Source organism: Mus caroli, unplaced genomic scaffold (assembly GCF_978045245.1).
Source record: "Mus caroli unplaced genomic scaffold, Mus_caroli_1 scaffold_4, whole genome shotgun sequence".
Classification (NCBI taxonomy): domain Eukaryota; kingdom Metazoa; phylum Chordata; class Mammalia; order Rodentia; family Muridae; genus Mus; species Mus caroli.
Window position 1 is genome coordinate 40,908,640 of NW_028227259.1, and position 27,574 is coordinate 40,936,213.

General features: G+C 50.0%; 1 protein-coding gene across 7 annotated transcripts in view; it reads right to left on the reverse strand.

Annotated features, from left to right (window-relative positions):
• The window catches only part of Slc2a9 (solute carrier family 2 member 9), a 128,424-nt gene extending 104,429 nt beyond the window's left edge, over window positions 1–23,995 (reverse strand). The window contains exons 1-4 of one of the 7 annotated variants that reach the window (XM_021162164.1): window positions 23,924–23,988; window positions 23,121–23,285; window positions 14,913–14,981; window positions 8,663–8,761 (exon numbers count right to left, since the gene is read on the reverse strand). In XM_021162164.1, the coding sequence (XP_021017823.1) occupies window positions 8,663–8,761; window positions 14,913–14,960 (147 nt within the window). In that variant the 5' untranslated portion in view covers window positions 14,961–14,981; window positions 23,121–23,285; window positions 23,924–23,988. The other 6 variants (XM_029478107.1, XM_021162163.2, XM_029478108.1 and 3 more) reach the window with 6 other exon arrangements.
• Window positions 23,996–27,574: the final 3,579 nt, after the last annotated feature.

Below are 27,574 nucleotides of genomic sequence, written 5' to 3' on the forward strand. Positions count from 1 at the left end.
TGGCCCTACATCAAAGAGGTCTACCCCCTATCTCTTTCTCTGTCTCTATACATCTGCTTCCTTACCTAGGGAGTAAGATCTACATCTGCCTTCTCATGCAAAAGCTCCTATCTCTCTACCTCCAGAGATCTAGAGAGCCAATGAAGACAAGTCTACCATGACAACATGAGCAAGAAAAGCTGTGAGTATAGAGTCCAGCACATGGTAGAGACCAGGGAAGTCAAAATGTAGGTAGATCTGGTTCAGGCTGGACCACCATGGACAAAGGAAACACAAGGTATATAAGCTGGAGATCATGTATGGACATAAACGAGTTGCCCAAGGCCTAGTGGATCTGAAGGGTGACTCAGCTCAGGAAAAAGGCTGTAGAACAAGTCAGGGGCTGGCTATGACTGGCTATCACCATGTTTAGCACTTTGGTGTGGGTAGCCAGGTGATGTGAAGTGGTCCCACATGCTATAAGTGTGCAGTTAGTTCTGTAGCTCCTAGAGGTTTTGAGTGTGGATGGGTAGCTGTGAGTTACTGCTTGGAGTGTTCACTGTAGGTGTAGCTTGAAGGCTCATCCAATGTTTAGAGAGGATGAAGGCAGGGTGGTGAGAAAGCTTCTGCATTTGGTATAAGATGATACCAACCCCATAAGAACCCCATGACGAGTGCTAAGTAGAGTTTAACTGCAAAGAAATGCCCTGAGTGGCAGCAGGGAAAGGGAAAGACACTAAATGGAGAGTTGACCACCTTGAGTCCGAGACTTGCTTTTACCTTTGAGTCCTTTTTGTGACCTTTGGGGTGGCCTGATGCGGCAGAAGTTTCACATCTCTGGACAGTGTTCTTGGGGCCAGAGACCATGGCATCTGTTTTGTTCCATTTGCACCTTTGCCACCTATCTGCTAGGTGACTGAATGAGTTACTTAACCTCTCTGAACCTTAGGTCCTGTGACTAATATCATTGCCCACTTCAAGGATTTACTGTGAAGGCTTAAAGGAAGAAAATAAAAGGCCTAGTCCTGAGTCCTTAGAGTTCCACAGTAGAATCCAGGCCGAGAGGGAGCTGCCGGTGGGGGAATCACTATCATTCTATTTCTATATCTGTAAAGTAAGAGAGGTCTACACACATTTGCTTCTGAGGTATGAGAATCTATAAATAATTCACCACTACCTCCCAGCCTAAGAACCCAAGGGCCATGTTTTGGCTATAAATTGAACTCCCCTCCAAAGGATGGCAGGAAACGCCAGGCAATGGAACACAAATTACCTTGCCACTTGGTTTGTAATATTAACACTGCTAGATTCATCAAGGCCCTGGCATGCGTTCATCTGCAGCAACTCTCGGGGGTGCTATAAATACACACAGGAATAGAATACTTTGTGGGTGGTCCAGAGGACTCAAGTGTTGCCTAACAGAGCCAGATGCACCTGAGGGGCTTGTAAAGAGTCAGCACCCACAAAAGATAGAGATGTCCCTGGTATGGCTCCTTGACATAAGCATAACAGAAGCCCATTGGGGCCACTTCACATCACCTGCCTACCCTCACCAAAGTGCTGAACAGTAGGTTTCACTATATGTCAGTGGCATCCCCTGTAAATAGAAGTATTCTTTCCACATTCGTCTGGTTTCTTCATGCCAACGGTGTCTCTTCCTCCATGTTTCTTCACCTGTCATCTGCCTGGGTCAGCTGTCCTGGCTCTCTGATGATAGTGGCCACTAGCCCCATCCTACTGAGCAAGGGCTCCCTTGAGGCATAGTGACACTGTGATCTTTATTTACTTCTGCCAGTCGTCGGCCCTACCAGTTCAGATCAAAACCAAACCACGCCGGGTGGAGACTCAAGGATCCCAATTTAAATAGCATAGCAGCTTCTTAAAGACAAATTCCAAGTGACAGCCCTGAGTTAGAGATGTGCAGTGCACTGTAAAAAAAAAAAAACCCATGATGGAGACTGATCAGTGCTTGGAAGGATGCTCATTATATAAATAAGACACTGGTGGAGGTGGTGGAGGGAAAGGGTACACAGGGGGTGGGATGGGGTGGAGGCAGAACCACAAGAAATAGCCTATGTGCTGATATGTTGAAAAGCAGGTTTACACGAAGTCTTCCCATGGGCCTCTCAGAAGAGCCCAGGCTTTGGCTGTTGGGATAATTGAGCAGTCTGTCCCAGGCAGCTGCTTGCCCACCCCCTTCATTAGCACCATAGGGTTATTACCCTGGCATGGTCTATAGACAAACAAGAGACATGGTCCAGACTCATGGAAGTGATTCAAGCTGTGGGTTCTGTTACTATAGCTCCAGCTCCCTTCCGAAGCCTGTTGCTTTTACAATGGCCAAACAAGACAAGGTGAAAGCAAGAAAGAGGGCAGAAAGTAGAGCAATGGGGAGGTGGGTCTTGGGTTTGGGTGTACCCCATTCCATCAGCTGCCAGCTGTTTCTGGCACACTGTCTCACTAAAACAAACATCCATAGCTTTCTGCCTGCACTCTCCTTTCTCTTGACTACATCCCTCTTGGTGGCTCTTCTTGGAAGTGCCCACAGAGGTCATTCTGCCCAGTTCTGCTCTTCTTGGCGCAGTGTAGTATTAGGACAAAGGGAGCTTTGGCAGGTGTCCTGCTGACAAAGTCCCTCTGCCCAACCCTGGAACAGTCCTTCCTGCCCCATGACAAAATACTCATTTTAGCCCCCAGAGAGCTGTGTGTGGAGCTCAGACAGCTTACTGCAGTTGCAATGTCTCCATCCAGCCCTCCCTAGCCTCTCTGATGAGTCCAGGCATGGGGAGACCACATGAGCAAAGGCTTATCTCCCTCTGCAGCTTTGTTCATCAGACTCTTCTAGCAGTACTAACAAAACCCTCCCCCAAAGAGCTACATTCTCCTCCTTATGATCAATGTTTAACCAGTATGAATCTGAGGCCATTTGCCATATGCCAGATCAGCACCTTCAGCCTCTCTGCATGACTGCCTGAGAGTCTATGCAATGTTCAAAGACATCTGGTTCGCACGTAAATTAGTCTCGGATTCTGCAGCCTTCAACAAGGGTATCCACATGCTTTTGACAGGCATGTAGATAGGCCGATGGACAGATGATACACAAAGGCAGATGATAGAGGTGGTTACTGGAATCAAACAAACAAAAAGACACAGGCCTGGGCAATCACCAAAAATCTGGCAAGAGGGTGAAATCTTGGGAAAGGAACATCACAAAAAGTCTTCAGTCCAAACTGAGCCATATTGGTGCACACCTTTAATCCCACCACTTGGCCGGCAGAGGCAGGCAGATCTCTGAGTTAGAAGCCAGCCTGGTCTACAAAGAGAGTTCCAACATAACCAAGACATCAGAGAGAAATTCTGTCTCAACAAAGCAAAACATGACTTCAGTCTGTTAGCTTCCTGTCTAAACTCCACCCCCCCACACACAGTTACCTGGCAACAGCCAGGTATGCTCCTCCCCACAGTTACCTGGCAACAGCCAGGTAAACCTGACCCTACCTGGGTCTGTTTGCCCCCTCCTCCCTCCCTTACTCTCTTACTTCTGCTTCTCTCCCTTGCCTCTTGCCCTCTTACTCCTCCTCTCTCCCCATTCCTTTCCCTCCTCTCTCCATGTGGCCAAGAGTGGCCTCTTCTCTTCTCTCTTCTCTCTTCTCTCTTCTCTCTTCTCTCTTCTCTCTTCTCTCTTCTTCTTCTTCTTCTTCTTCTTCTCTCTGTCTGTCTCTCTCTGTCTCTCTCTCTCTCTGTGTGTATGTGTGTGTGTGTCTGTCTGTCTTTCTCTGCCTCTACTACCCTCTTAACTCCCCTCCCCATGCCCTTAATAAACTCTATTCTATTACTATATCATAGTGTGGCTGGTCTCTCAGGGGGAAGAGATGCCTTGGCATGGGCCCGCTGAGACATCTCCTTCCCCCACACCTCAGCATACCCCCATAGAACATATCTTAATACCTCTTTATCCTTTTATAATCACAACACAGTCCGTGTTGAGCATTACACAGTTTTGACCATGAACTAACCATTCATTCAGCTATCCTTGTGCCAGAGAGTAAGACACCAGGCACCTTCACACTCTCCTAGACCCTCAAATACAGGGATTAGCCAATGATTTCTGGCTCACCACTTGTTTTTGTAAATAAAGTTTTATTGGTACACAGTCTTACTTGTTCGTTTACATATTGTCTTTAGCTGCTTTCTCACCATAAAGGCAAAGTTGAAGACTTGTGAAAGAAAAAAAAAAAAAGAATTATATGGCCTTGCTATCCCATAAAAAAATGGACCTTAAAAAAAGTGTGTGTTGACCCCTAGAACATGTCAGTCAGCCTAGGAGAGCAGAAAGATGGGTCACTAGATAACTAGACCTGGTTCTGAGTCTCATCTGTGAACACAACAGAGGCAGTGCTTGGATTCTTTCACGTGGGAGACTCACACCTGAGAGTAATTTGATAGGGAGACAGAGGTCCAGGAAACTTGTCTCACAACCACCAAAATTACCTTGCAAAAAGTAAAACAAAAGAAGAGAAAGCCCTTTAGAAGCCTTATATTTAACTTTTTTATCTGATCAGAACACATTTTCTGTGAATGCTTGCTTTGGGTTGGGTCTTGTTCTAGTTGGTGACACTGCAGAAACATTAAGATCAGAGAATCCGTGTCTTCACGGAGCTTAAATTTTAAAACAGGAAGAAAGACCAGAAGCAAGGGTATACTTATTATCTCAGGTGGTACTACAAGGGGAAGTAATTTGAGTGAAGGACTAGAGAGGTTTAGAGAAGGGCTGTCCCATATGAGCAGGTCGGGGAAGGTGTTACTGAGGAAGACACAGTTGAGAAGAAACAGCAGGTAATCCAGGAGAAAGCACGAGCTATTTGAAAAAGAGCCTTTCAGTCAAAAACAGCTGAAACTGCAAAGGCCCTGTGGTTTCAGCATGTGCCACATATGAAGGACAGCACTAAGGGTCAAATGGATGGAAGAGACATCACCTTATGATGAGAACAGTGCTTGCTAGGAGCCAGACACCCCAGCCGAGCCATCACAGACATCTGTCTGCATGGCTTTCTACGTGAGATGTGCAGGTACCTGAATCCATCAGATATCCCTTTGGCCTTTGACTGGAGGAGAAACTGTTGGATTCTGAGTGGAAACAGGGTAGCTAGTTAGAAAATGGTTCCATGGGCCAGGCTACAGACAGGACTCAGAGAAACATTGTTTGCAGCCATTATGGTTATCGATCATATCTCACTGAAGCCTTCCCTGCCTCACCCAGTAGGTTCAATGGGTAAAGACAGTGACAAGGTCCTACAGGCTCGCATACAGTCTAATGTGTCAGACAGCTCTCCTGGGCTTGAAAGACCCCTCAAGGGTAGAGCCTCAAGTGACTTGGACACACCCTGTTCTGCTCACACTGCCTGTTTTGGAGTGACCGCAGACCCTCTGTGGACACGTGAAGCCATGTGGGTGTTCTCTCCAAAGGAACACACAGTCAGGTTCTGGGAATCCCTGGAAGCAGGGTGTATGTGTTCGCTTAGGGTAATGGCATTGAGGGGAAGTTTAGGAAGATGGTCACTCCTGGAACCTAGACATATTGGCCTCCCCCTCTTCAGTTTCTTCTATCAAATGAGGCTCCTGGCATGGGATACTTCCTCACATTGGAGAGAGAGAGAGAGACAGAGACAGAGAGACAAAGAGAGAGAGACACAGAGAGAGAGAGAGAGAGCAGTCATTTTTCTGTATTCCAGCCTTCCAAAAATAAAAAAATGAAGTAAAATAAAGCAAAGAAGTAAAAAAAAAATTAAAAATCCTCTTAAGGTTGGTCCTGAATGACAGTCAGGACCAGGGTCAGCTAGTATGTGGACTGGTCAAGCAGCAAGACACTGACTCCCTCTTGGTAAGAAGCATGGATTCTTTCTCAGCCTTGTTACCTGAACCACAAGCCCCTGACCCATCCCCGAAGTTGGTGACAGGGGATCAGACATCAGTGCAGTGCCTGAGTTCGCTGTCCAGCCTGAGTGGTGGACAACTCAACTTTTCTCTCACAGCGCCCCCTTGTGGCAGCATCTGTCATTATTCTCTCTGGACATCTCGACCTTTAGAGAGAGTCTGTTTTGTTCCCAGACCCTCTGATGGCCACATTGCCCCCTCTACCCTTACCACAGTTGGACACTGAGCAGGGTGTGTCCATTCTTTTTTCCATCTCCCAGCTAGTTCAGGCCAGGTTTTGCCCTGCTCCACTGAAGCTAATCCCTGGAGAAGCTGGGATTCCTACTACAAGCCTGCTGCTGGCTCCAGCTCTGGGGAGGTCTGACCTGGAAAGGCTTCCTGAATGAGCTTGGCCCTCAGCCTGGCTCCTCTCCTGGGGCTCACAGCCTGGTGGGTGCCTGCCTTCCACAGATGCCCCAGCTCTCAGATCTACTTCCCCATCTCTACCACCCTAACCATACCCCAACGGTGACCCACCCCAGTCTCCTCAGAACTCCCTAAATAGACTAGATCCTTCCAAGGTCCTGAGCTCGTGACTGCACTTAAACCACTTCTTGCCTTGATGTCTTGGGTGTCTGTTTCTGCTCCTGGTGTTGGGGACCCTCCAAGACCCGACAGTGAGTCCTATGCATCTTTTCACCCTGGCATCTGGCCGCACAATGGCACTGAGGTAAAAGTCCCACAAACATCAGGCCTTTGGGCACAGCAAGAAAGTGGGTGACATGAACCAAGAAGCATTCTGGGAGAAATTTGGGGGTGCTGCTCTGAACAATAATGAAGGCAGCATTCATATCTCTGTCAGATTGTGTGTTCACATGTACCGTTCCTTCCGACAGGAGCTTAAGGACAGAGTGTAGGTAACAGCGAGTCCCAGGCTGTAGCATCCTCAAAGTTTGCCCTGGGGCAGCTGTAAGCATGTAAGAATAGCTACTCCTGTGTTATGGACTCTCATGTTCAGCCTGTCCCTCCCTGGCCATGCCAAGTGTCCCCATGCTCTAAGAACCTGGTACTGGTGGCCAGTGACTGGGTTCAAAAGTCATGGGTTGGATTCAGACAGACCTGGGTCTGGATCTCAGCACTGCCTTCTCCAAGCTGACCCTGGGCCAGTTGCTGTTCCACTGTGATTGAATGGAGGTGAATAACATCAACAAATTGAATTCCTTCCCTCCATCACCAGATTCCCATATTGAAGTTGTAACCCCTTGCGTCTCCCTCCTGAACCTGCTGTATCTCCCTGCTATAAGGTCAGGTCCTCCACTGCAGATCTGAGCACTATTTCTTGTCCTTTCTGTCTTTTCTCTTTTAAAGTGGTTTCAGTCTGTGGGGTTTCTTGGCTCTCACTGCTGGATTTCTCAGTACTGGGGACTGAACCCAGGGCCTCACCTGTGTTGGGCAAGTGGGTGTTCTACCACTGAGCCTCAATCCCAGCCTCCACTGCTTTTAGCCTCTTTTCCCAACCCACCTCCCCATTCCCCTCGGGAATGGCAAGTCACACCTTCACTATTATCAACCTATTGACATCCCTATATAGCTAGGAAGGTCTTGTGTGTTTTGGTTTCCCTACTTCTGCCTCTGCCCCGCCCCCGCCCCGTCCCACCCCTGCCCTTGTCTCATTGGAAATGCTTCCAGACATATGGGGCTCAGCTCAATGGCCAACTCCTCCAGATCGCCTTCCTGATTCCCAGCATCTAGCATGTGACAGGTACTCAGTATATATTTGTTGAATGAATGACTAAACTGCTCTTTCCTGTGGTTCATGGGTCAGTGACATCACACTACTCCGAGTTCAAATCTCATATGGATCTGTGTTTCACAGAGGCCCCACTCTCTTGGGTGAATGCCCTGATGAACTTCCAAGACAAATCAATAGTCCATATCCCAAGTCGGTTTTTCAGAGATGAATTCAGGTAAGTCAGAGCCTCATCTTAAAATGACAGAGTCAAAGGCAGGTAGCTGCAGACACCTGGAAGAACCACCTGAGATCGTTTGTTCCCAGCAGCCTTTAGTATCAGTACCGATTTTTGAGATAACTTGGACAGCTCCTCAAATGTCAGCATTAGCTCAAGTTTTACAATCCAGACCTGCCTTGGCACTGATGGAGCATGCATCCCTGTGGCACCTGTATCCTCTTAGAGACCCACCAGCCTTGGCTCCCTTGTATTTGACACAGGAGAATGATGTACCAGAGCCACCAGCCTGGCTTCTGTGGGCCTCAGGCTGCCCCCAGCATGCCTGCCCAGTGCTCAAACCACCTGGAGCTCAGAGCCTATTCCCAGGTTTTTCTAATTTGGTAGCCTCCCGGCCCCATCCTCTACCTGCAAGCCTGGGCTCAGCATCAGCCTCTGCCCCTCCCGTTACCGCCTCCCCATCCTGCCAGGAGTTGGCAGAAGAAAACCTGGCCTGGGGCACACCTCCTGCTACCAGCAGAGAGCCTGGAATTGAGCTCAGGCTGAAACAGGAGCCAGGGGTGAGTCATAACAGGTGGCTCTGAGTGTGAGTAAAATTTAAATTAAAAGGAACAAGTCCGTGTGCTCCAAGCTCCTAAAATCCTTGCACTGGCATTAAAGTCCTCAAGCCCAGCCCGGTCTGTACTGAAGGATACCTCAGTTCTGCGACAACTCTCTCAATCTCTCTCTCCTCCCCCCCATCCACCCTGTTTTTGCTGGTCACCCTGCGTGGGCGCAGCGCCCTCTGGTGGTCGGACACTCACCGGCGTGGGCGCGTTCACCACGGAGAGGTTGTACCCGTAGAGGAAGGAGGACCCGAAGGCTCCCACGAGAGCTGCCACAACGAGCGAGAAGGACCAGTTCTGGGAAAGGAGAGAAGACGACGGCGTCAGAGTGGGATGCTTCCTTAGCCCGAAGGCATCCCAGAGGGAAATTCAGGAGGGAAAAGAAGCAGTTGGGGAGGGGGGGTGGGGTGCGGCAAGGCAGAGTTCCTGCCCTGAGGTCCCACTATACAGCTGTCTTCCTGCAAGGCAGCCTGGGGGTCTACACACACACACACACACACACGTGTGTGGATGTGGATGTGGCCGCTGTCTGATCCAGCAGGAGCAAAAGGCAAAGCTAAGTTGTTAGCAGCGGCTAGCACTCCTTGAGTGCTACCACCAGGCACGGTTCTAAGTGCTTTCTCTGTATCATTTTTCCCTGAGTCCCTAGTCAGTCCAGTTCCACCCAGTGTCACAGAGAAGGTGTGCAGAGCTGTCCCTGGTGCTGCCTGAGGAGCAGCCTGGAGCTGAGCTGGTCCCCATTGCAGGACAAGGCTCCCGACCAGCACAGCTGACTCTTCACCAGGGTCTGAGATGGCTAATAGCCACACAGATGCACACTCACGTGCATGTGCATGTACACACATGCACAGTTCCAGGCCAAAGCATTAGCCTATAAGCTGGTCAGCACACCTAAGAATAAGGACCTGCAGATAGAGATGCAGGCAGGGCTTACGCTGAGAATCTGAGAGCTGCATCCAGGTATTCCTGTCCCAGCCTCATTCAAGATGACCACAGCCAGGACCTGGCCATGCTCATGAACACCTGAGACTTAGTGAAGGAAGGCTGACCAGCTGGCACCTGCTGGGGACTGGAGAGCTGCCACAGACCTGTGGTCTGGTGGAGGGAACCAGGGGCTATGGAAGCCACCACTTAACATATTTGTGTGCACAGGCATGTATTTTGTAGGTACTAGATCCTGCCACCCCAGGGGTGTACTAAGACAATGTCTAGTTTAGGGACCAAGATCAGGCACATATATAGTTTGGGAAATTGCAGCGGCCCCTAACAGCAACTCCATGCTCTGCCCTTAGTCTCCTCTTGTTAGACTCTAGTACCATAGAGTAGTGGGCATCTGAGCAGAGACTGGAAGTTTCTGGGGTTCAACTTGTCCATCTGTCAAATGGGCTTTTAATAACAGTACTGCTGCTGAAAACGCAGTGGGCTGCTAGACACAGCCAGTTCGAAAGGAAGAAAGGAAGAAAGAAAAATGAAAGAAAGAAAGAAAAAAGAAAGAGAGAGAGGAAGGAGGGAAGGAAGGGAGGGAGGGAGGGAGAGAGAGAGAGAGAGAGAGAGAGAGAGAGAGAGAGAGAGAGAGAGAGAAAGGAAGAAAGGAAGGAAGGAAGAGAGAAAGAGAGAAAGAAAGAAAGCTCTTCTTTTACTTCTCTTTACCTCCCTCTGGTTCAGACTCTGCCAAGACACACAAGCTTAGCTCTCCCCACCCTGCCCACCCAAAGTCCTAGAGGTTTTCTCATTACCTCAGACTCATTGCCAAAGGCCCTACCTCTGAACAGCTTCCTGAAAGCCACCCATGTGCCTCCCCTATCTCCCCTCCTTGCCCCCTCCTCCCCCTCCCTGCCATCTCTCATGTTTATCTCTGATTCAACTTTGGATCCTAACACTGCAGCTTCTACAGTGTGTAAGCTTTGACCAGTAACATGGCCACTCCTTGACCAGCTTCCTCATCTTTAAGATGAGGGTGGTAATAGAATCCACACCATAAGGGGTTTGCAGGAGAAGAGGGCCGGGCACTGCATGTGTGCAGTGTCAGGTTCCAGAGGGTGGGGCTTATCCTGAGGGCTGGGACTAGGTTGCTTGTCTCCTGTGTCTAGTGCCAAGCCTGCTGCCGAGGCAGTGTGCAGTTCCTGGTGGAACTGCCTGGCGCCAGCTATCTTAAGCCTCTTTTCTAGACCCTGCCACCTCCCCATGGGTCTCAACTCTCATCTTAATTAAGGGTGGACTACTCCCATCAGATCTGGAAGGGTCCTGCTAGGCAAGGGAGAATGGCATAGGGAAGCTTTCTCCTGCCTCAGCCCCTCTTCTGGGGGCAGGGGGGGGGTCCTTGCTTCCCTGTCTCTCTGTCTCTGTCTGTCTCTCTGTCTCTCTCTGTCTCTCTCTGTCTCTGCCTGTCTCTCTGTCTCTCTGTCTCTCTCTCTGTCTCTCTCTGTGTCTGTCTCTGTCTCTGTCTCTCTCTGTCTCTCTCTGTCTCTCTCTGTCTCTCTCTCTCTCTCTCTCTCTCTCTCTCTCACACACACACACACACACACACACACACACACACTTCTTCCCACTGATCCCAGGGAAGAAGAATCTATGACCAACAGTATTACTGTTTGTCTGCCCTAGGAAAGCCAGCCCTGAGCAAGCATGAGAAAGCTGTCCACCAGAACCTCATTCTCCGTGCCCTGATGGGATGGCAGAGGTGGTAGAGAATGAAGGCTAAGGAGGGAGGGAGGGAGAGAGAGAGAGAGAGAGAGAGAGAGAGAGAGAGAGAGAGAGAGAGAGAGAGAGAGAGAGAGAGAGAGAATTCAAACTCCAGCGTTCCCGCTCCAGGTGGTATGCTCCACAGCTGCCAGACAGGGGCTGAGCTCTGTCCCGTAGTAGCAGCTACCCAGGCCTGCACTCCCCACAGGACAGAAGCTGTTCTGTGTTTACCTTTGTCCTCCTCTGCTGGTGACCCACAGAGAGCTCCCCAGGGCCACCGGTGTCACACATCAGGGAAGCTAAAGCAAGCTCCCTGGAATCCATCTTTTTTTCTTCCTGGCTCCAGGACCCTGGGTTTGCCAGGGCATCTCTGCAGTGAGGAGGCAGAGTCCACAGGAAGGAGGGCAGAGCAGGAAGCGTGGCTCTGTGATCATGCCTGAACAGGAAGCGAGCAACATTGCTCCCCTGCTCCTGAGCAACTGAGACAGCTTCGCTCCCCGGAGTCACACCCAAGTCATGGTTTTTTGGTTTCGTTTTGTTTTGTTTGGCTTTTTTCCCCCTTCACGATTCTCTCTAAGAAGGCCAGAGCTCTGGATGGGGCAGCTGGCACAAACCCAGAGAAACCTCCTAAGAATCAAGGCCAAAGGTCGCTGGCTTTCTCCTTAGAAGCTGGATGGGTTCCAGCACTGACTCCTCCTCTTATCTGTGTCCACAGGCAAGTCTTGGCCGTGCTCTGAGCTTCCATTCTGTCAGGGCAAAATGAAATATTGATCTTTCTCTAATTGTCTTGCAGAGTCAGTTCTGCTGCTCAAAGAGCAAATGGGCAGAGCAGCGTGCAGCGATGTCTGTGGCCCTCTCTGCAGGTCCTAACTGGCTCAATAAAAGCGTAACGCGTAACGAGACAACGACCTTGTATGCACCAGGACAGCCTGAGAATTAATTTACTCTGTGGTCAGTGTGCTCCGGTGTCAGTCAGAGAAGTATCTTCAGGGAGCCATGGTCAAGACAGGCTGCGTAAATTATGTGTTCTGATAGGATGGGAGGGGACAGAAGCAGGCTTGGTCAATGAGGAATGTGTAGAGAGTGAGGAGCAGTGTTCAAGTCCCCACACAAGACTCTGAGAAGCTGTGTCTGGAAAGGACATGTGGAGATAAAGAAGGTGAGAAAGGAAACTTCTGGGGACGTGATTGTCACATGCACGTGAAGGCATCCAGCCCAGATGAGACAATGCTGTCCAGGGTAATGCAAGGAGACAATGCTGTCCAGGGTAAGCAGAAACCACCCTGGATGAGAAAGACCAGCCTCAGTTCATGCCAGGAATTCACAGAGCCCAGGTAACTGCTCAGCCTGACATTCCTCACCCTGGGACACCTTCTGCAGGCACAGATAGCCAGATAGTTAATGCTGGTGACAGGAAAAAAGCCTACATGGCTGGGGCCTAAGGTGCAGGAGGGATCTGCAGAAGAGAAGTTGGGGATAGCCGTATTCCTTCACACCAAGGACTTCACAGTCATGGTCTCCTTTCTCCCTCGCCTGCTCCCCAGCTTCCCTCTGTGCTGTTTTCTTTTCCACTGCGACAGTTCTCGTCAGCTAGTAAAAGCTTGCTGAGATGCATCAGGTGACCCCTATCCAACTTAAAACTTCCCGTTTCACCCTGGACAAGTTCAAGAGCACCAGGATACAGGTGGTTAACACACACGTGCAAGAACAGCTGGGCACTCTATCAGGGAGGGTGACAAGGCCCTGTGTCACCCTGTGGCTGTCTTGGGGAACCAACTTGTTTTCTACCCCACCCTTATATTGCTTATTGTTGAGGACAGGATCCCTGAAGGTCAGATGTCCCTCTTCAGACGGACTATCGTAAATCGAATCTTAGAGGGCTGCCCGGGTGACCGAGAGATGATGACCTCTGTCTCTGTCTCTGTCTCTGTCTCTCTCTCTCTCTTACACACACACACACACACACACACACACCCCACATGCACGCATGCATGCATGAGCACGCACACACACACACACCACATGCACGCATGCATGCATGAGCACACACACACACAATGATAGTTGATAATTACTGTGGTTAATAGCAGAAAAGAACTATAGGAGGAAGAGATAGGGCTCAAATTTCTTGAATCCCCGGAAAGCCTCATGGATATCCCTTGAGTTGCTAGTTTCTCCACTTCTATTCTTTGCCAGGAACAGATTGACCAAGAGAACTGAATGGGGGCATAGTTGTCCACGTAGAGGTTGCAGTGGGCTTACGTTGGCTGTAAACCAAGGAGGGAGGGGATCTTCTCGGCTGCTAAGTGTTAGGTTTGAGCCAAGCAGACTTGGTGTTCCCACCATTTTACAGACACTAGCAGGCATCCCACAGTCGGGTTCAGGGACAGGTCTATGCTAGACCCCCTAGAGCCTCCAGACTCCAGGTTATGATAAATCCCAGATGTGGGGCCACTTGCTATCACTCTGGCTCCTGCAGCAGGTCTCTTAGTTGATTCTGATGCTAATCTCTGGTGCTACAAAGAGGCAAACAAGCCTGTTTAAAATTGTAAAACAACCTCCTTAGGTGTTCAAACTCCAGGAAAATGACAGGAACTAAGGAATGTAGAGACCTCAGATATCAAAGGGCTAAGGCACCCCCATCTCCCAATGAATGCACCTGAGGTGGCTTTTCTCCACAGTGACACCCTCTGTCTGCTAGATTCCTCATTTCCCCTCAGAGTACGAAGATTCCCCAATCCCTCCCCTTCCCAATTGCTTTAAAGCAACCTCCCATATCTTCCCCAGTGCCCTGATCGTGCCCTCGTTCCTTCTCTCTTCTTCTGGACCCCTGTTATGTCCTCTCCGGCATTAAATAAATCTTATTGCCTGAAGGAATGATCTTTGTCAGTGTCCTCTATCCTATTGGGGAGACCTTCTACTGAAGACTTCCTGGAAGCAGAAACAGGTAGAGCAGGGATGGGTTTCACTTCATGCCTCTTGAAACTTCGAGTGCATGCGTGCGTGTATGTAGGGGTGGGGCACACACATAGCATGGATCGAGTGTGTGCATGCGTGTATGCAGGGGTGGGGCGCACACATAGCATGGATCGAGTGTGTGCATCCGTGTATGCAGGGGTGGGGCACACACATAGCATGGATCGAGTGTGTGCATCCGTGTATGTAGGGGTGGGGCACACACATAGCATGGAGTCCAGAGGTAGATGTCAGGTGGTTTCCCCTCATTTCCCTCCTTATTTGTGGAGACGGGATCTCTCACAGAATGGGAAGCTCCTCAATTCCTCTAAGCTGGGTGGCTTGTGGGTTCCAGGAACCCAGCAGTTCCCACCCCCTGCCTCAGCACTAAAGTTACAGATCTGCACCTCCCACTGCTTCTGTGGTTTACTTGGGTTCTATGCTGTGAACAGTTTGCCAACCGAGCCACCGCCCCCAGCTCCTCGATGTATCTTTAATTTAAGGACAACTACCACATGGTTCTCATCATCAATGTCCCTTATTTGCCCTTTGGAATGGGAACCGTCACAACCGTCCCTGGAGTCCAGGGAGCTCCAGCAGAGAGAGACTGATGATCATCTCCCTGCCAAACCCATCTCAGACCTATGCATAGTTCACAGCATCCCACACTGCTGTCCTCTCAGCCCCCCCTGCTCTCTGCTGTTGTCACGCCAACCCCACTCCCCTGGAGGAGGGACCACGGACATCCTGGTTATCAGAAGGTACAGGAAAGGAGGAACAAGGAAGTAGGACTGGCCACCTTCCTCCTCACCCGCTGGTTTTCCTTGGTTTCTGCGGGGTTCTTTTTACTGAGCTTCATGGTCTCGGGCTTCTGTTATTCCTAAGAGCAAGAGAAAGGACGCCATTAGCCATCTGCTGTCGGTGATGGGTAGGTCAGTGGAGCTGGCTATGCCGGAGGTCACTCCAGCTATTCAGTAGACTGTGATCACCAGTTCTAGGCCCTACTGGTCTGCACAGTGAGTCAAGGCCAGTCTGGCTTGGTGAGAACTTGTCTCAAAATAAAACCCTTTTTAAAGAGGCTGGCTATGTAGCTCAGTGGCAGAGCACTTGTCTAGCGTGCATGAAGTCCTGGGTTCAAGCCACAATACTTCACAAAAAAGTAAAAAAAAAAAAAAAAAAAAAAAAAAAAAAAAAAAAAAAAGAGGAAGTCACTCAGGAAAGATTCACTCAGGCAAGGACACCAGGATGAGACATTGTAATATCCTCACTTGACCCCAGATCCCCAGAGAGACCTGGTCTCCTCTGGCCCGGCTCCATTTAGGAAACGTGAGACAGGGCAATGGCTGTGTTTCCCACACCTGCCTGCCTTCTAGCTTACAGAATGCAGTCTGTTCCCTGAAGCAGCCTCCCTCAGAAGGTCAGGCTCACAAAGGCTGGAAACACCAGACTGTCTGTCTCCAGTGAAACTGAAGCCAGTAGAAGCTGAGACAAACCGTTAAGTCTCACCTGTCAAGTTAGAGTCACCAAAAAAAGGTAACCCGAATCCCCCGGTGACAGAAATGGCAAGCCTTGCCAGTTTTCTAGAGTTTTGACATGTTTTAGAGCTTCAGACCAATTTGTATGCTTTAGCTAAACTTGCCCCGGCATTTGTAAAAATGCATCCTGGGACAAGAAAGAAACTAAGCACAAAGGTTTCAACCCAAAAACTATTCATTGCAATGTTTTCCATGTTAGGAAATGGTATTTGCAATGGTGACTGTGTGGTACATTGTGGGGTCTTGGCCTTGGTTGACTTCATTTTCACTGCCAGTTAAAGAAGCAGGGGAAATCTCAGACAAGGCACACAGAATCAGCCTGTGAAGAAAGGCTTTTATTAGGAGTGAGAAAACACACAGAGCTGCATACACAGAGAGAGGGGAGGAGGGGGGAGGGAGAAAGAGAGAGAGAAAAAGAGAGGGGGACAAGAAAGAAACTAAGCACAAAGGTTTCAACCCAAAAGCTATTCATTGCAATGTTTTCCATGTTAGGAAATGGTATTTGCAATGGTGACTGTGTGGTGCATTAGTGTGGTGCATGTGTGGTGGGATAGGGAGAGGGAGAGGAAGAGAGGAGAGGACGGGGGAGAGAAAGAGCACAAGGCACTCAAAAAGACCCTCTGCGAATCAGAGGGCAGATTCAGGAAGTCCTTGAATGTTAGGGCTTTAAGGATCTTCAAGTGGTCTTTCTCTTCTCTTCAGGGTTGATCAGTTTAAAGAAAGAAAAGGAGGTTGATAGGCCCAGTCTTTTGATTAAGCATGTGCTGAGCCTGCCTTGAAACCATCAGGCCAGGACACAGGCGAGGATCCCTGATCGCCAGAGAAAAAATCCACCAGGCCTTAAGGCAGCAGTTCTCAACCTGTGGGTCATGAACCCTTTGTGGGAAGTGTGGAGGGGGGAAACAACCCTTTCACAGGAGTCACCTAAGGCCATTGGAAACACAAATATTTACATTACAATTGAGAATAGTAGCAAAATTGCAGTTAGGATGTAGCAATGAAAACAATTTTATGGTTGGGGGTCACCGCAACATGAGGAACTGCATTAAAGGGTCGCAGTCCTTAAGAGTTTTATTTCTGGTTGGGAGGAGGAGGAGAAAATTGGAAGAATGCCAGTTTTTAAAACCTGCTTGTGGCCCCTTTTTCTGTCTGTCTGTCTACTGGGGATCTGTTCTAACTGCTAGTCCTAGACCAAGAAAAGTTTACGTATATCACAGCTCATCCATAGTGGGAAGCATGTGGGTGTGGTGTGAGTGTGTTGTATGTGTGTTGTGTGTGTTCTCTGTGTGTATTGCATAGTGTGTGTATTATGTGTCTGTGCATATGCATGGGTGTGTCTGTGCACACTTGTGTACTCCAAGGCTAGAGGTCCATGCCAGCTGTCATCCTCAATCAGTCACTCTCCATCTTATTTTCTGAGACAAGATCTCTCACGGAGTCTGAAGCTCACAGACTTGACTGGTCTGGCTGGCCAACAAGCTCTGGGGGTTCCACTGTCTCTGCCTCCCCTATGCTCAGGTTACAGATGTTTAACTGGGTGCTGAGACTCCTAACCCAGGTCTTCACACTTACACATCAAGAACTCAACTGATGGAGCATCTTCTCAACCCATAGAAAGTCTAATAGCCCTTTAAAAATGTTATCTCTGGGTGGAGCAACGGCTCCCTGGTTTGCTCTTGCAAAGCCCCATGTTCGGTGCCTAGCATTCACATGAGGCAGCTCACCACTGCTTTTCCCTACAGCTCTAAGACATCCAACGCCCTCTTCTGGCCTCCGTGGGTACCTGCACTCACAGACACAAACTCATAGGCATGCACATGTACATAATTTAAAATAAAATCTTGTTGAAAAGCCTGTTATCTAAGAGCAGGAAGAAAGTCAGAGCAAATTTATATTTGATAAGTGAAGAAAAAATACATACGTGAATATGTGTTATTTGACACTAAACACAGACATACCGATAATCAAGACTTTGTATGTTAAGCTTTGCATGTGCATAGACCAGGTCTGTGTCCTCTTACTCAAATCCAAAGGCAGGATGTGTATGTGGAGCACTCCCTCGGCAAACACCAAGTGCCAATATCCTAGTTATGAGGGGTCCAGTCCTGAGCAAAGGCCAACCCCCACCCCCGCCACCATTACAGCGCTGGCATTTGGGGAGAAGAGGAATGGACCAGGACCTTCAGACTGCTCACACTTGCATGGGAGGTGAGAGGCTGGCCAGGCACAGGGTGGAGACAGTGGAGCCAGGCTGAGCCAGGGACAGGGTATGCAGGACTGCAGGGATGCATGAAGAGTGGAGATGGGGCAGGGAGGATGAGCAGGGAGGGTGAGCAGGGGGGGGGGGGATGAGCAGGGAGGATGAGCAGGGAGGGTGAGCAGGGAGGATGAGCAGGGAGGATGAGCAGGGGGATGAGCAGGGAGGATGAGCAGGGAGGGTGAGCAGGGGGGGGGATGAGCAGGGAGGATGAGCAGGGAGGGTGAGCAGGGAGGGTGAGCAGGGAGGATGAGCAGGGAGGATGAGCAGGGGGATGAGCAGGGAGGATGAGCAGGGAGGATGAGCAGGGAGGGTGAGCAGGGAGGGTGAGCAGGAAAGATGAGCAGGGGGATGAGCAGGGAGGGTGAGCAGGGAGGATGAGCAGGGGGATGAGCAGGGAGGATGAGCAGGGAGGATGAGCAGGGAGGGTGAGCAGGGAGGGTGAGCAGGAAAGATGGGCAGGGAGGATGAGCAGGGAGGATGAGCAGGGGGATGAGCAGGGAGGATGGGCAGGGGAATGAGCAGGGAGGATGAGCAGGGAGGGTGAACAGGGAGGGTGAGCAGGGAGGATGAGCAGGGGGATGAGCAGGGAGGGTGAGCAGGGAGGGTGAGCAGGGAGGATGAGCAGGGAGGATGAGCAGGGGGATGAGCAGGGAGGATGGGCAGGGAGGATGAGCAGGGAGGGTGAGCAGGGAGGGTGAGCAGGGAGGGTGAGCAGGAAAGATGGGCAGGGAGGATGAGCAGGGAGGATGAGCAGGGGGATGAGCAGGGAGGATGGGCAGGGGAATGAGCAGGGAGGATGAGCAGGGAGGGTGAGCAGGGAGGATGAGCAGGGAGGGTGAGCAGGGAGGGTGAGCAGGGAGGATGGGCAGGGGAATGAGCAGGGAGGATGAGCAGGGAGGGTGAGCAGGGAGGATGAGCAGGGGGATGAGCAGGGAGGATGAGCAGGGAGGGTGAGCAGGGAGGATGAGCAGGGGGATGAGCAGGGAGGGTGAACAGGGAGGGTGAGCAGGGAGGATGAGCAGGGGAATGAGCAGGGAGGATGGGCAGGGAGGATGAGCAGGGAGGGTGAGCAGGGAGGGTGAGCAGGGAGGGTGAGCAGGAAAGATGGGCAGGGAGGATGAGCAGGGAGGATGAGCAGGGAGGGTGAACAGGGAGGGTGAGCAGGGAGGATGAGCAGGGAGGATGAGCAGGGAGGATGAGCAGGGAGGATGAGCAGGGAGGGTGAGCAGGGAGGGTGAACAGGGAGGGTGAGCAGGGAGGATGAGCAGGGAGGATGGGCAGGGGAATGAGCAGGGAGGATGAGCAGGGAGGGTGAACAGGGAGGGTGAGCAGGGAGGATGAGCAGGGAGGATGAGCAGGGAGGGTGAACAGGGAGGGTGAGCAGGGAGGATGAGCAGGGAGGATGAGCAGGGAGGGTGAGCAGGGGGATGAGCAGGGAGGGTGAGCAGGGAGGATGAGCAGGGAGGATGAGCAGGGAGGATGAGCAGGGAGGGTGAACAGGGAGGATGAGCAGGGAGGATGAGCAGGGAGGATGAGCAGGGAGGATGGGCAGGGAGGGTGAGCAGGGAGGATGAGCAGGGAGGATGAGCAGGGAGGATGAACAGGGAGGATGGGCAGGGAGGGTGAGCAGGGAGGATGAGCAGGGAGGATGGGCAGGGGAATGAGCAGGGAGGGTGAGCAGGGAGGATGGGCAGGGAGGATGAGCAGGGAGGATGAGCAGGGAGGGTGAGCAGGGAGGATGAGCAGGGAGGATGGGCAGGGGAATGAACAGGGAGGGTGAGCAGGGAGGATGGGCAGGGAGGGTGAGCAGGGATAGCTAGGTTTCCATCCATGAGCAGATGAGTCAGAAACAACAAAGTTGCAGTCACCCTAATCTATGATACTATGGCAATTTTAATTTTTTTGTTTTGTTTCTCCATTTTTTTCTTTTCACTGGAAAAAAAAAACTGTTAGCCTAATGACACACTTTAATTAATTTTGAAATGAAATACTTAATTTTTTTTTAAAAAATTCTGAATTATTGAGTAGCCCAAGCCGAGTCACAGCATGCACGTAACACTTCCTAGGATAAAAGCCATCACCCTGAGGATCTCAGGATCTTCAGAGAAGGATGCTGTCTAGGCTGGGTTCAGGTCCAGAAATTGCCACAGCTGGACACTGGGGAGCCCTGTACTGATTGGTCCTTGGTATCATGACCCATTTTTGGGCCTGCTTTCCCTGAAACTTTTGCAAGCCTTTCTGTAGCACCTAAGGCTACCCTTGGCCTACAGGAAAGGAGGAAATGCTTGGTCTCACTCAGACGCCCTGTCACCTGCTGCCTCTTCCTGAAACCCTGACCTGTGTCTGCCTGGTACCTCTGAGCAAACGTGTATCATTTCTGGAGAAGCTAGGACTCAGGGACAGCTCCCCCCAACCCCTCTCTCTGTATGTGTGCATCTCTCTCTCTCTCTCTCTCTCTCTCTCTCTCTCTCTCTCTCTCTCTCTCTCTCTCTCTCTCTCTTTCTGTGTGTGTGTGTGTGTGTGTCCATCCTTCTCCCTTCCTCCCTCTCTCTGTGTATGTGTGTGCGCTGTATGTACCTATCTGTATCAGTGTGTGCATGTCTGTCTATCTCTGTGTGCACACCTGTGTGTATGGCAATCTTCCTGTGTCCGTCTGACAGTGTCTATGGGTGTGGATGTCTCCTCATCAGTGATGCTCTTCTGTGTGAGACAGCCCATTTTATGTATCAACACGGCCAGTCTGCGGTGCCACTGGCTGGATATCTGCAGAATAATCCAGATGTTGCTGGAAAAGTGTTTTCAACCTCATCAGCATTTGCCATCAGGGGACTTAAGTAAAGCAGACGGCCCTCTACGATGCAGGTGCCTTTCCCCTAGAAACTTCACAACTGTGAGAGAAAAACAAGGGAGCCCTGAAGAGGAAGGGGGTCCACCTCAGGACTACAACACGGGAGTTCTGCCAAGTTTCCAGTCTTGGAACGGGACTGCAACAATCAGCATTGTTGGGGTGGATTTGTAGCTGGCTGTGTGGATTTGGGGTTTGTCAGTTCCTAAAACTTCATGTAGCGATCCCTTAAAGGAGTGAAGCAGACAGGAGGGATGTGAGGCTGGCGGAGAGAATGTCCTGCTGGTTCTGCTTCTCTGAAGAACCCTGGCTGGTCCTCTCCCCCACTTCTCACACCCAAAGGTCATAGCCTATGCCTCTTTGTCCACACTAGCACAAGGCCTGACCAGCCAGTGACGTCAGCATGAAGCGTGAAGCAGTCAACCAAAGGGAAGGCAGGAACTGGCGTGGGGGTGTGTGTCATGAAAGCAGTCTGAGAACGGCCTTACATTCGCCATGAGTGAGTTCACAGTGTCCACCATGGGCTTAAATTCAGAAATAGCGTAGAGGAAATGTGACCTTGGTTGCAGTTAGAGTGTGGCTCTGCCCACACTAGGCACTCCCACAGGGATCATCTAGAGGTCAAGGTCAGAGTGTGCAGGCAGCAGTCACCATGCATGAGGGAAGGGGTGAGGACAGAGGTGGGTGGGAGCAGAGAAGGTGCGGAGCCCACGTGACAGGTCCAGGAGAAAGGACCATGGACCCGGGAGGGTGGACAGATATTCAGCAAGTCTGAAACATTGAGGCTTTTGTGTTGCGAGGGGCCAGGTAAGTGTTAGGGCAGGATGAGGGAATATATGCACTCTTTTTAGGAAAGATGCTATAAGCGGCCTTCTCCCAGGGAGGTCCAATCTTTGTACCATGGACCCTAGAATAGCTATGAGTGTGGCCCAACACAAAACTGAAAATGTACTTAAAATATGATTTTTTTCTTTTTATTTTTTTTATTTGCTTTTTTGTTGTTGTTGCTCAATCATGTCATTCTCGAGCATTAACTTTTTAGATGACAAATCTATGCTGTAGTGACCTAGTTTGGGCACCCGTGGGAGACAGCTGTGAGAGAGGAATTGGGCTTCTTTCTCATTCACAGACAATTGGGATTGTCTCCTATGTCCTCCTCAGCAAGGAACAAGAAGATAACTGCTAAGTCAGCAAAATCCACTGCCCACAGAGAATGCACCCATAAGAGCTCCAGACTAGAACCCACTACAGAGTCAAGGACATCTTTCATCAGACCTAGTCTGTCCCAGGCCACATTTGAGAGCTTATATGACTCAGGCAGCACGGACTCTGGAACCTCAGCTCTCTAACTGACACAGCTGAGAAGCTAGCAGAAAATGACTTGACTCCTCTGTGCCTCCACATCAAATGGAAAGGGCAACCTCCTGGGGCTGCTCTGAGGATCAGTTGAGCTCCTCAGGGGATGCACTAGTCCACAACAAAGGTCAAGAAGCTACAGTGAGGGGGTGATCCCCACTGGGAGCACCGCAAACAGCCTCTGCGAGCACATATAGTGCTCCCTGCTTATGCAGGCTTTGCAGGATAACTGATATCTTAGAGCTAGTTAAGGTGACTCGCCTTGTAAGTGAGTCCACTTGGTAATGAACTAGAGAATTCTGCATGCCCTCAGAACAACTATGTAAGGCTTGAACGGAATAAGAAACAAGTGAAATCCATAAGATAAACACAAGATCTGTTTGGGGGCATTACTAAAGTACCAGGTTCCTGCCCTCAGCCTGCAGTGACCAAACTGTCCTTCAGAGTGAAGCTAGGCTAATGCCCGCCCAAGGGAAGAGGTTAGTTCCCACAGAAGAAAGCTTGTCTCTAGTGGGGAATGGCCCAGTCCCTTGAATGCCAGCAGCCACTATGGCAGCCCATGCTCCTCTTCATCAGATTTCCTCAAAATCCAGCAGCTGTTGGGTTAATAGCTCAATAGTGGGAGTAAAACACCAGGACTCCTGCTCTGTAGTGTGACCGACCACTCCCTAGGTCTTTCCACCGTTAACTGTGTAGAAAAACACCAGCACCATCCTGCTGCGACTGCCGCTAGCCCTGACTGCTAATGAACTCCTGGAGCTAATGCAGGGTTGGCCCCTGTAGAAAGCAACTGCAACCCAAAAGAAGTGGTCTCTCCCACACAGCTTGTCCCAAAGGCTGGCTCTGAACCCCAGACAGCTGAAGCAAGCCCTTCCTTTGGAGCCTGCATTGACTACAAGACCAAACGTGTACAAATCAAAGGTGCTGCTAGCAGCCCCAAGCCACAGAGACCAGCAGAAAGGCATGTAGACTTCTCTCCCTCACCTGGCTAGGCAACCTAGAAGCCACCCTTCCCAGAAGTACCTGTGTCACTGCCTTGAACACCATCCGCTTGGGTGCTAAGCTGAGTAGAGACAAGTGTTGGCTCCAACACTTGCAGCTCGAACAGAATATCCAACCACAGGGGCCAGTGAGATGGCCGAGTAGACACAGGAGCTTGCCACCAAGCCCAATAACCTGATTCCAACCCTGCAAACATACATGGTGGAAGGAGAGAACCAAAAACCAAGTTATGAAAGTTGTCCCCTGACCTCCACATGCATACACACACACACACACACACACACACACACACACACACACACACACACAAAGTAAAGAGAAAAAAACAAAAAAACAAAAAAACATGATACAAGTTCAAGACTGGGCTTTGAACTCTCTTCCTGATTATCAGAGTTTGGCTGTGGCTTTATTCCTGGTGTTCAATGGTCTGTTTAGTTTAGTTTCTGCCTTTAGCATGATGCTAACATGAATTCTAAAACAAGGATCTGGAAATGAATGTGGGATATAGGAGACTTTGAGAACAAGGAGAGAATAAAACAGAGGGGGTATGAAAATTTGGAGAGGACATTTAAGAGGAGGGAGGAGAGCAACAGGAGAGGAGCCATAGGAATAGTTATAGCCATACCAACCCACAACTGTTTCTATAGAAAGCTTGCCAGATATCACACTAAGTACTTTATCTGCATATTCTCACTTACTCTTTACCAACCCCCTGCAAAGCTGGTTCTCAGATCCATCTTTTGTCAAATCCTTGCCCCTAGTTGCTCTGGAAATTCCCGTCAATGCCACAAGCCTCCCAAGGCTGCCCAAAGTCGGTAACTCACCTGTGCCCTGAGCCTCCTCGCCCACTCTAGTCTAAAGAGCAGATGGACTATGCCTCGTAAATAGATCAGCTCCCAATCCAATCAGATATAAACCTGGGAGCTTGTGAAATAAACCAGCATTAATGATTAAGCTGCATCCAGCTGTTATTGTAAACATCTCGGAAGCCCATCGTGATTAACAATCAATGATTAACGGCCGAAGATGGGAGATGGCAAGCTAAACTGATTGAAAGCACACCCAGGAGTGTGGTGGCATGTGCCGGGACAGAAATTGCAGGGCGGAGAAGTCTCAATGAAGCCATACCTGGACAAACCAGTGACCTTGGCAGTCCCTCCTTGTGTGTCTTATCCAATCCCCTTAATAGGCAGATGCCACCATGGGAGATTTAAACCCCCGGCTGTGGTTGAATCCTATCGAGCTCACAAATGACATGTAGGTGTCAATCCTGGGGCCCGAATGGGCAGTGATGGGCAAAGTCTTGCAGCTCAGACCCCTAGTCAAAGGAAACTCAGCTGTGCCACCTGGGCAACACTACTACATCTGTGGTTATTGTTGCTTTATGGATACTTGTTGCCATGGTGAAAAGTGACCCATACAGACCAATTCTTCTCTCTTCAGCACCTGGAGAGACTGGGACTGATGGAGAGTTATGGAAGAGGAGGGTATCTGGATAGATGCTGGTCACCCTGGGTAGTTCTTCTTTATTTCGAATTTTGTTCTTGTATCTTTGCTAATTTTCAAATATTTGCATATTACCACTGTGCTAGTCTGCTGCTCGGATGAACACCATGGCCAAAAGCAACTTGGGAGAGGAAGCATTTATTTGACGTCCAGGTCAGGATCCCATCATGAAGGGAAGTCAGGACAGGAAGTTAAGCAGGACCTTGAAGCAGAAGCCTTGGAGGAATACCACTTACCGCCTGGCTCCCTGACTCACATGCACATACATTTCTCTTATACATTTAACGATCTGCACTCAGCGAGCACCTACTGTGTGCTAGGCGTGTATGATCCAAAGCCTCATTGAGTGGTATGTTGTGGCTTCATCTGCCACCTACAGCTGTGGTGGAGAGTTAGACCACTTGGCCAAGGTTCCAGGCTTGCAAGTTAAAGTTAGGGTGCAAAGCAAGATCATCTACTCTCTCTGCTTCCTCCACAGATGCTCGTTCATGATGCATTGTGGGAAACCCATCAGCAGGCAGGCAGACAGAAGCAGATGGGTGACTGGCCGGAGCTCAGACATCAGTGACTGTGATGGCTAGTTTTATGTTAACCTGACACAAATTATAGTCATCTGAGAGGGAAACCCCTCGACTGAGAAAACATCTCCATAAGATCCAGCTGAGGGAAGCCTGTACAGCATTTTTTTTATTAGTTATTGGTGGGTGGTGCCATCCCTGAGCTGGTGGTCTCTTGGTTCTATACGAAAGCAGGCTGAGCAAACCATGAGAAACCACTAAGCAGCACTCTTCTACCACCCCTGTCTCAGCTCCTGCCTCCAGATTCCTGCTCTGAGTTCCTGCCCTGACTTCCTTCAGGGATGGGGTAGGATATGGAAATGCAAAACAAATAAACCCCTCTCATCCATAACTTGCCTTTGGCCATAGTATTTCACCACAGTGATAGTAACCCCAGTTAGGACAGTGACCCTCCCAGAGACAGATGTCCTAAATCTAACAATCCCTCAGCAAGTTTGAGGCAGTCAACCACTTTTCTCATTCCTAGGTCTTTCTAGAATCTTCCTTTTCCTAACTTCTTCTTCTTCTTCTTCTTCTTCTTTTTTTTTTTTTTTGGTTTTTCGAGACAGGGTTTCTCTGTATAGCCCTGGCTGTACTGGAACTCACTCTGTAGACCAGGCTGGCCTCGAACTCAGAAATCCACCTGCCTCTGCCTCCTGAGTGCTGGGATTAAAGGCATGTGCCACCACCGCCCAGCCTTTTCCTAACTTCTATGCACCCTTGTTTCCTTCTATCTCCTTCTCTATCAGGCTTCTAGTGATGGACTCCTCCCGCTCTCTGCACACTCTCTCCAGGGGTGATGTCAGTCACTGTTCTTTTGCTGTGGAGAGACACCATGACCACAGCAACTTTTATAAAGGAAAACATTTAATTGGGGCTGGCTTACATTTTCAGAGATTCAGTCTATTATCATCATGGCGGGGAAGTATAGCGCCATATAGGCAGGACAGGGTACTGGAGAAGTGGTTGAGAGTTCTCCGTCTGGATCTACAGTCAGCGGGACCAAAGAGACACACTGGAGCTAGCTTGGGCTTCTGAAAACCTCAAGTCCCACCTCCAGAGGAAGTGACACACTCCCTCCAACAAGGCCACATCTCCTAATCCTTTCAAATCGTGCTGGCCCGCAGCCAGCAAGCATTCACATCTAGAAGCCTATGAAAGATATTCTCATTCAAAGCACCATGGGAGACTCCACCCAAACCCATGGTCTTAAGCCCCCCCCAACTGATCCATCACATACCTGTCCCCCAAGATCCAGCCTGAGCTGGTCCTGCTCCTCCAGAGCCCTCCTGTGACTAAGAAGCTTCGGAAACACCGACGACTGCAGTGAGCTTCAGTGCTCTGATCAACTCTGCCTCAAGCCTTCGTCTCCTTGAGTTTCCCTGGCCTCGGGTCAAACAGGTAAGACCCTATAGACTATGCACACCCTTCCTCTGACTGTCCAAACCCACAAGGCTCATCATTACACAGGCAATGGTCACAACCTCTGAGACCTCTCTATCTACCTAGCATCATCAGATTGATAGCTACGGCAAGTCAGACTCCTGTAAACCACCCTACCCAGAGCTCTCACTGGTTTTCCAGGAATCCAAGTACCCCAAGCCTAACTCAGACAGTCCTCCCAATTCACCAGTGTGGATGCAGCCATCAGAAGAGGGCTTTGGCACCCCAGACTGAGTCTGTTATTGAAAAAGTATAACCTAAAAACAAAATTCTAGGCCTTTAGGCCCAGGCTTGAGAATGTGACCTCTGTGACTCAATGCTCCAAGGTATGCTAATCATAAAACAGATATCGACATTCCTCCACCCACCTGGGTTCAAGGAGTGTACATTCAAAGAAAGTCACCCTGACCCACCCTGAGCATTGCTGGAATCTGCTATGCAAATGTGCTATTGTTAGGGGCTCTTAGAAACTGTCTTGAGAAATAACCCGCACAATTACCAGGTGACTCTTGTGACTTTGCACTTCCTGTGACTCTTAGCTGGTAGTTTTAGTATTTTCCAACAACACCCTTCCCACCCCCTTGAATTGTGGTTTCTTCCTTTAAATACCTGCTTACCCAGCTACTCAGGGAGCCATGGTCCTCTACCCCTGCGTGGTGTATGACTGTGGGCCTGAGAGTCTCTAGAGTCACTGGGAGTCTCTAGAAAGCCACCATGATCAGACTTGTTCCCCAGCCTTTCACTGTCTTCCTGGGACCTCCTACCCAGCTATCCTTCCTGCTGCTTGATTCACACACTTTATGCAACTGGCCAGAGCCTGGGTCTGCATCGTACAGTGAATTATAGGCACTATCTCTTGCCAGAGTACCATGTTCTCTGCCCCTGGCCTTCCTGCTGTTCCCAATCACTCATACTTAGCAACGAACTTCAAGTTCCTTCATCTCAGAGCTCTTTAGATGCTGCCTACTC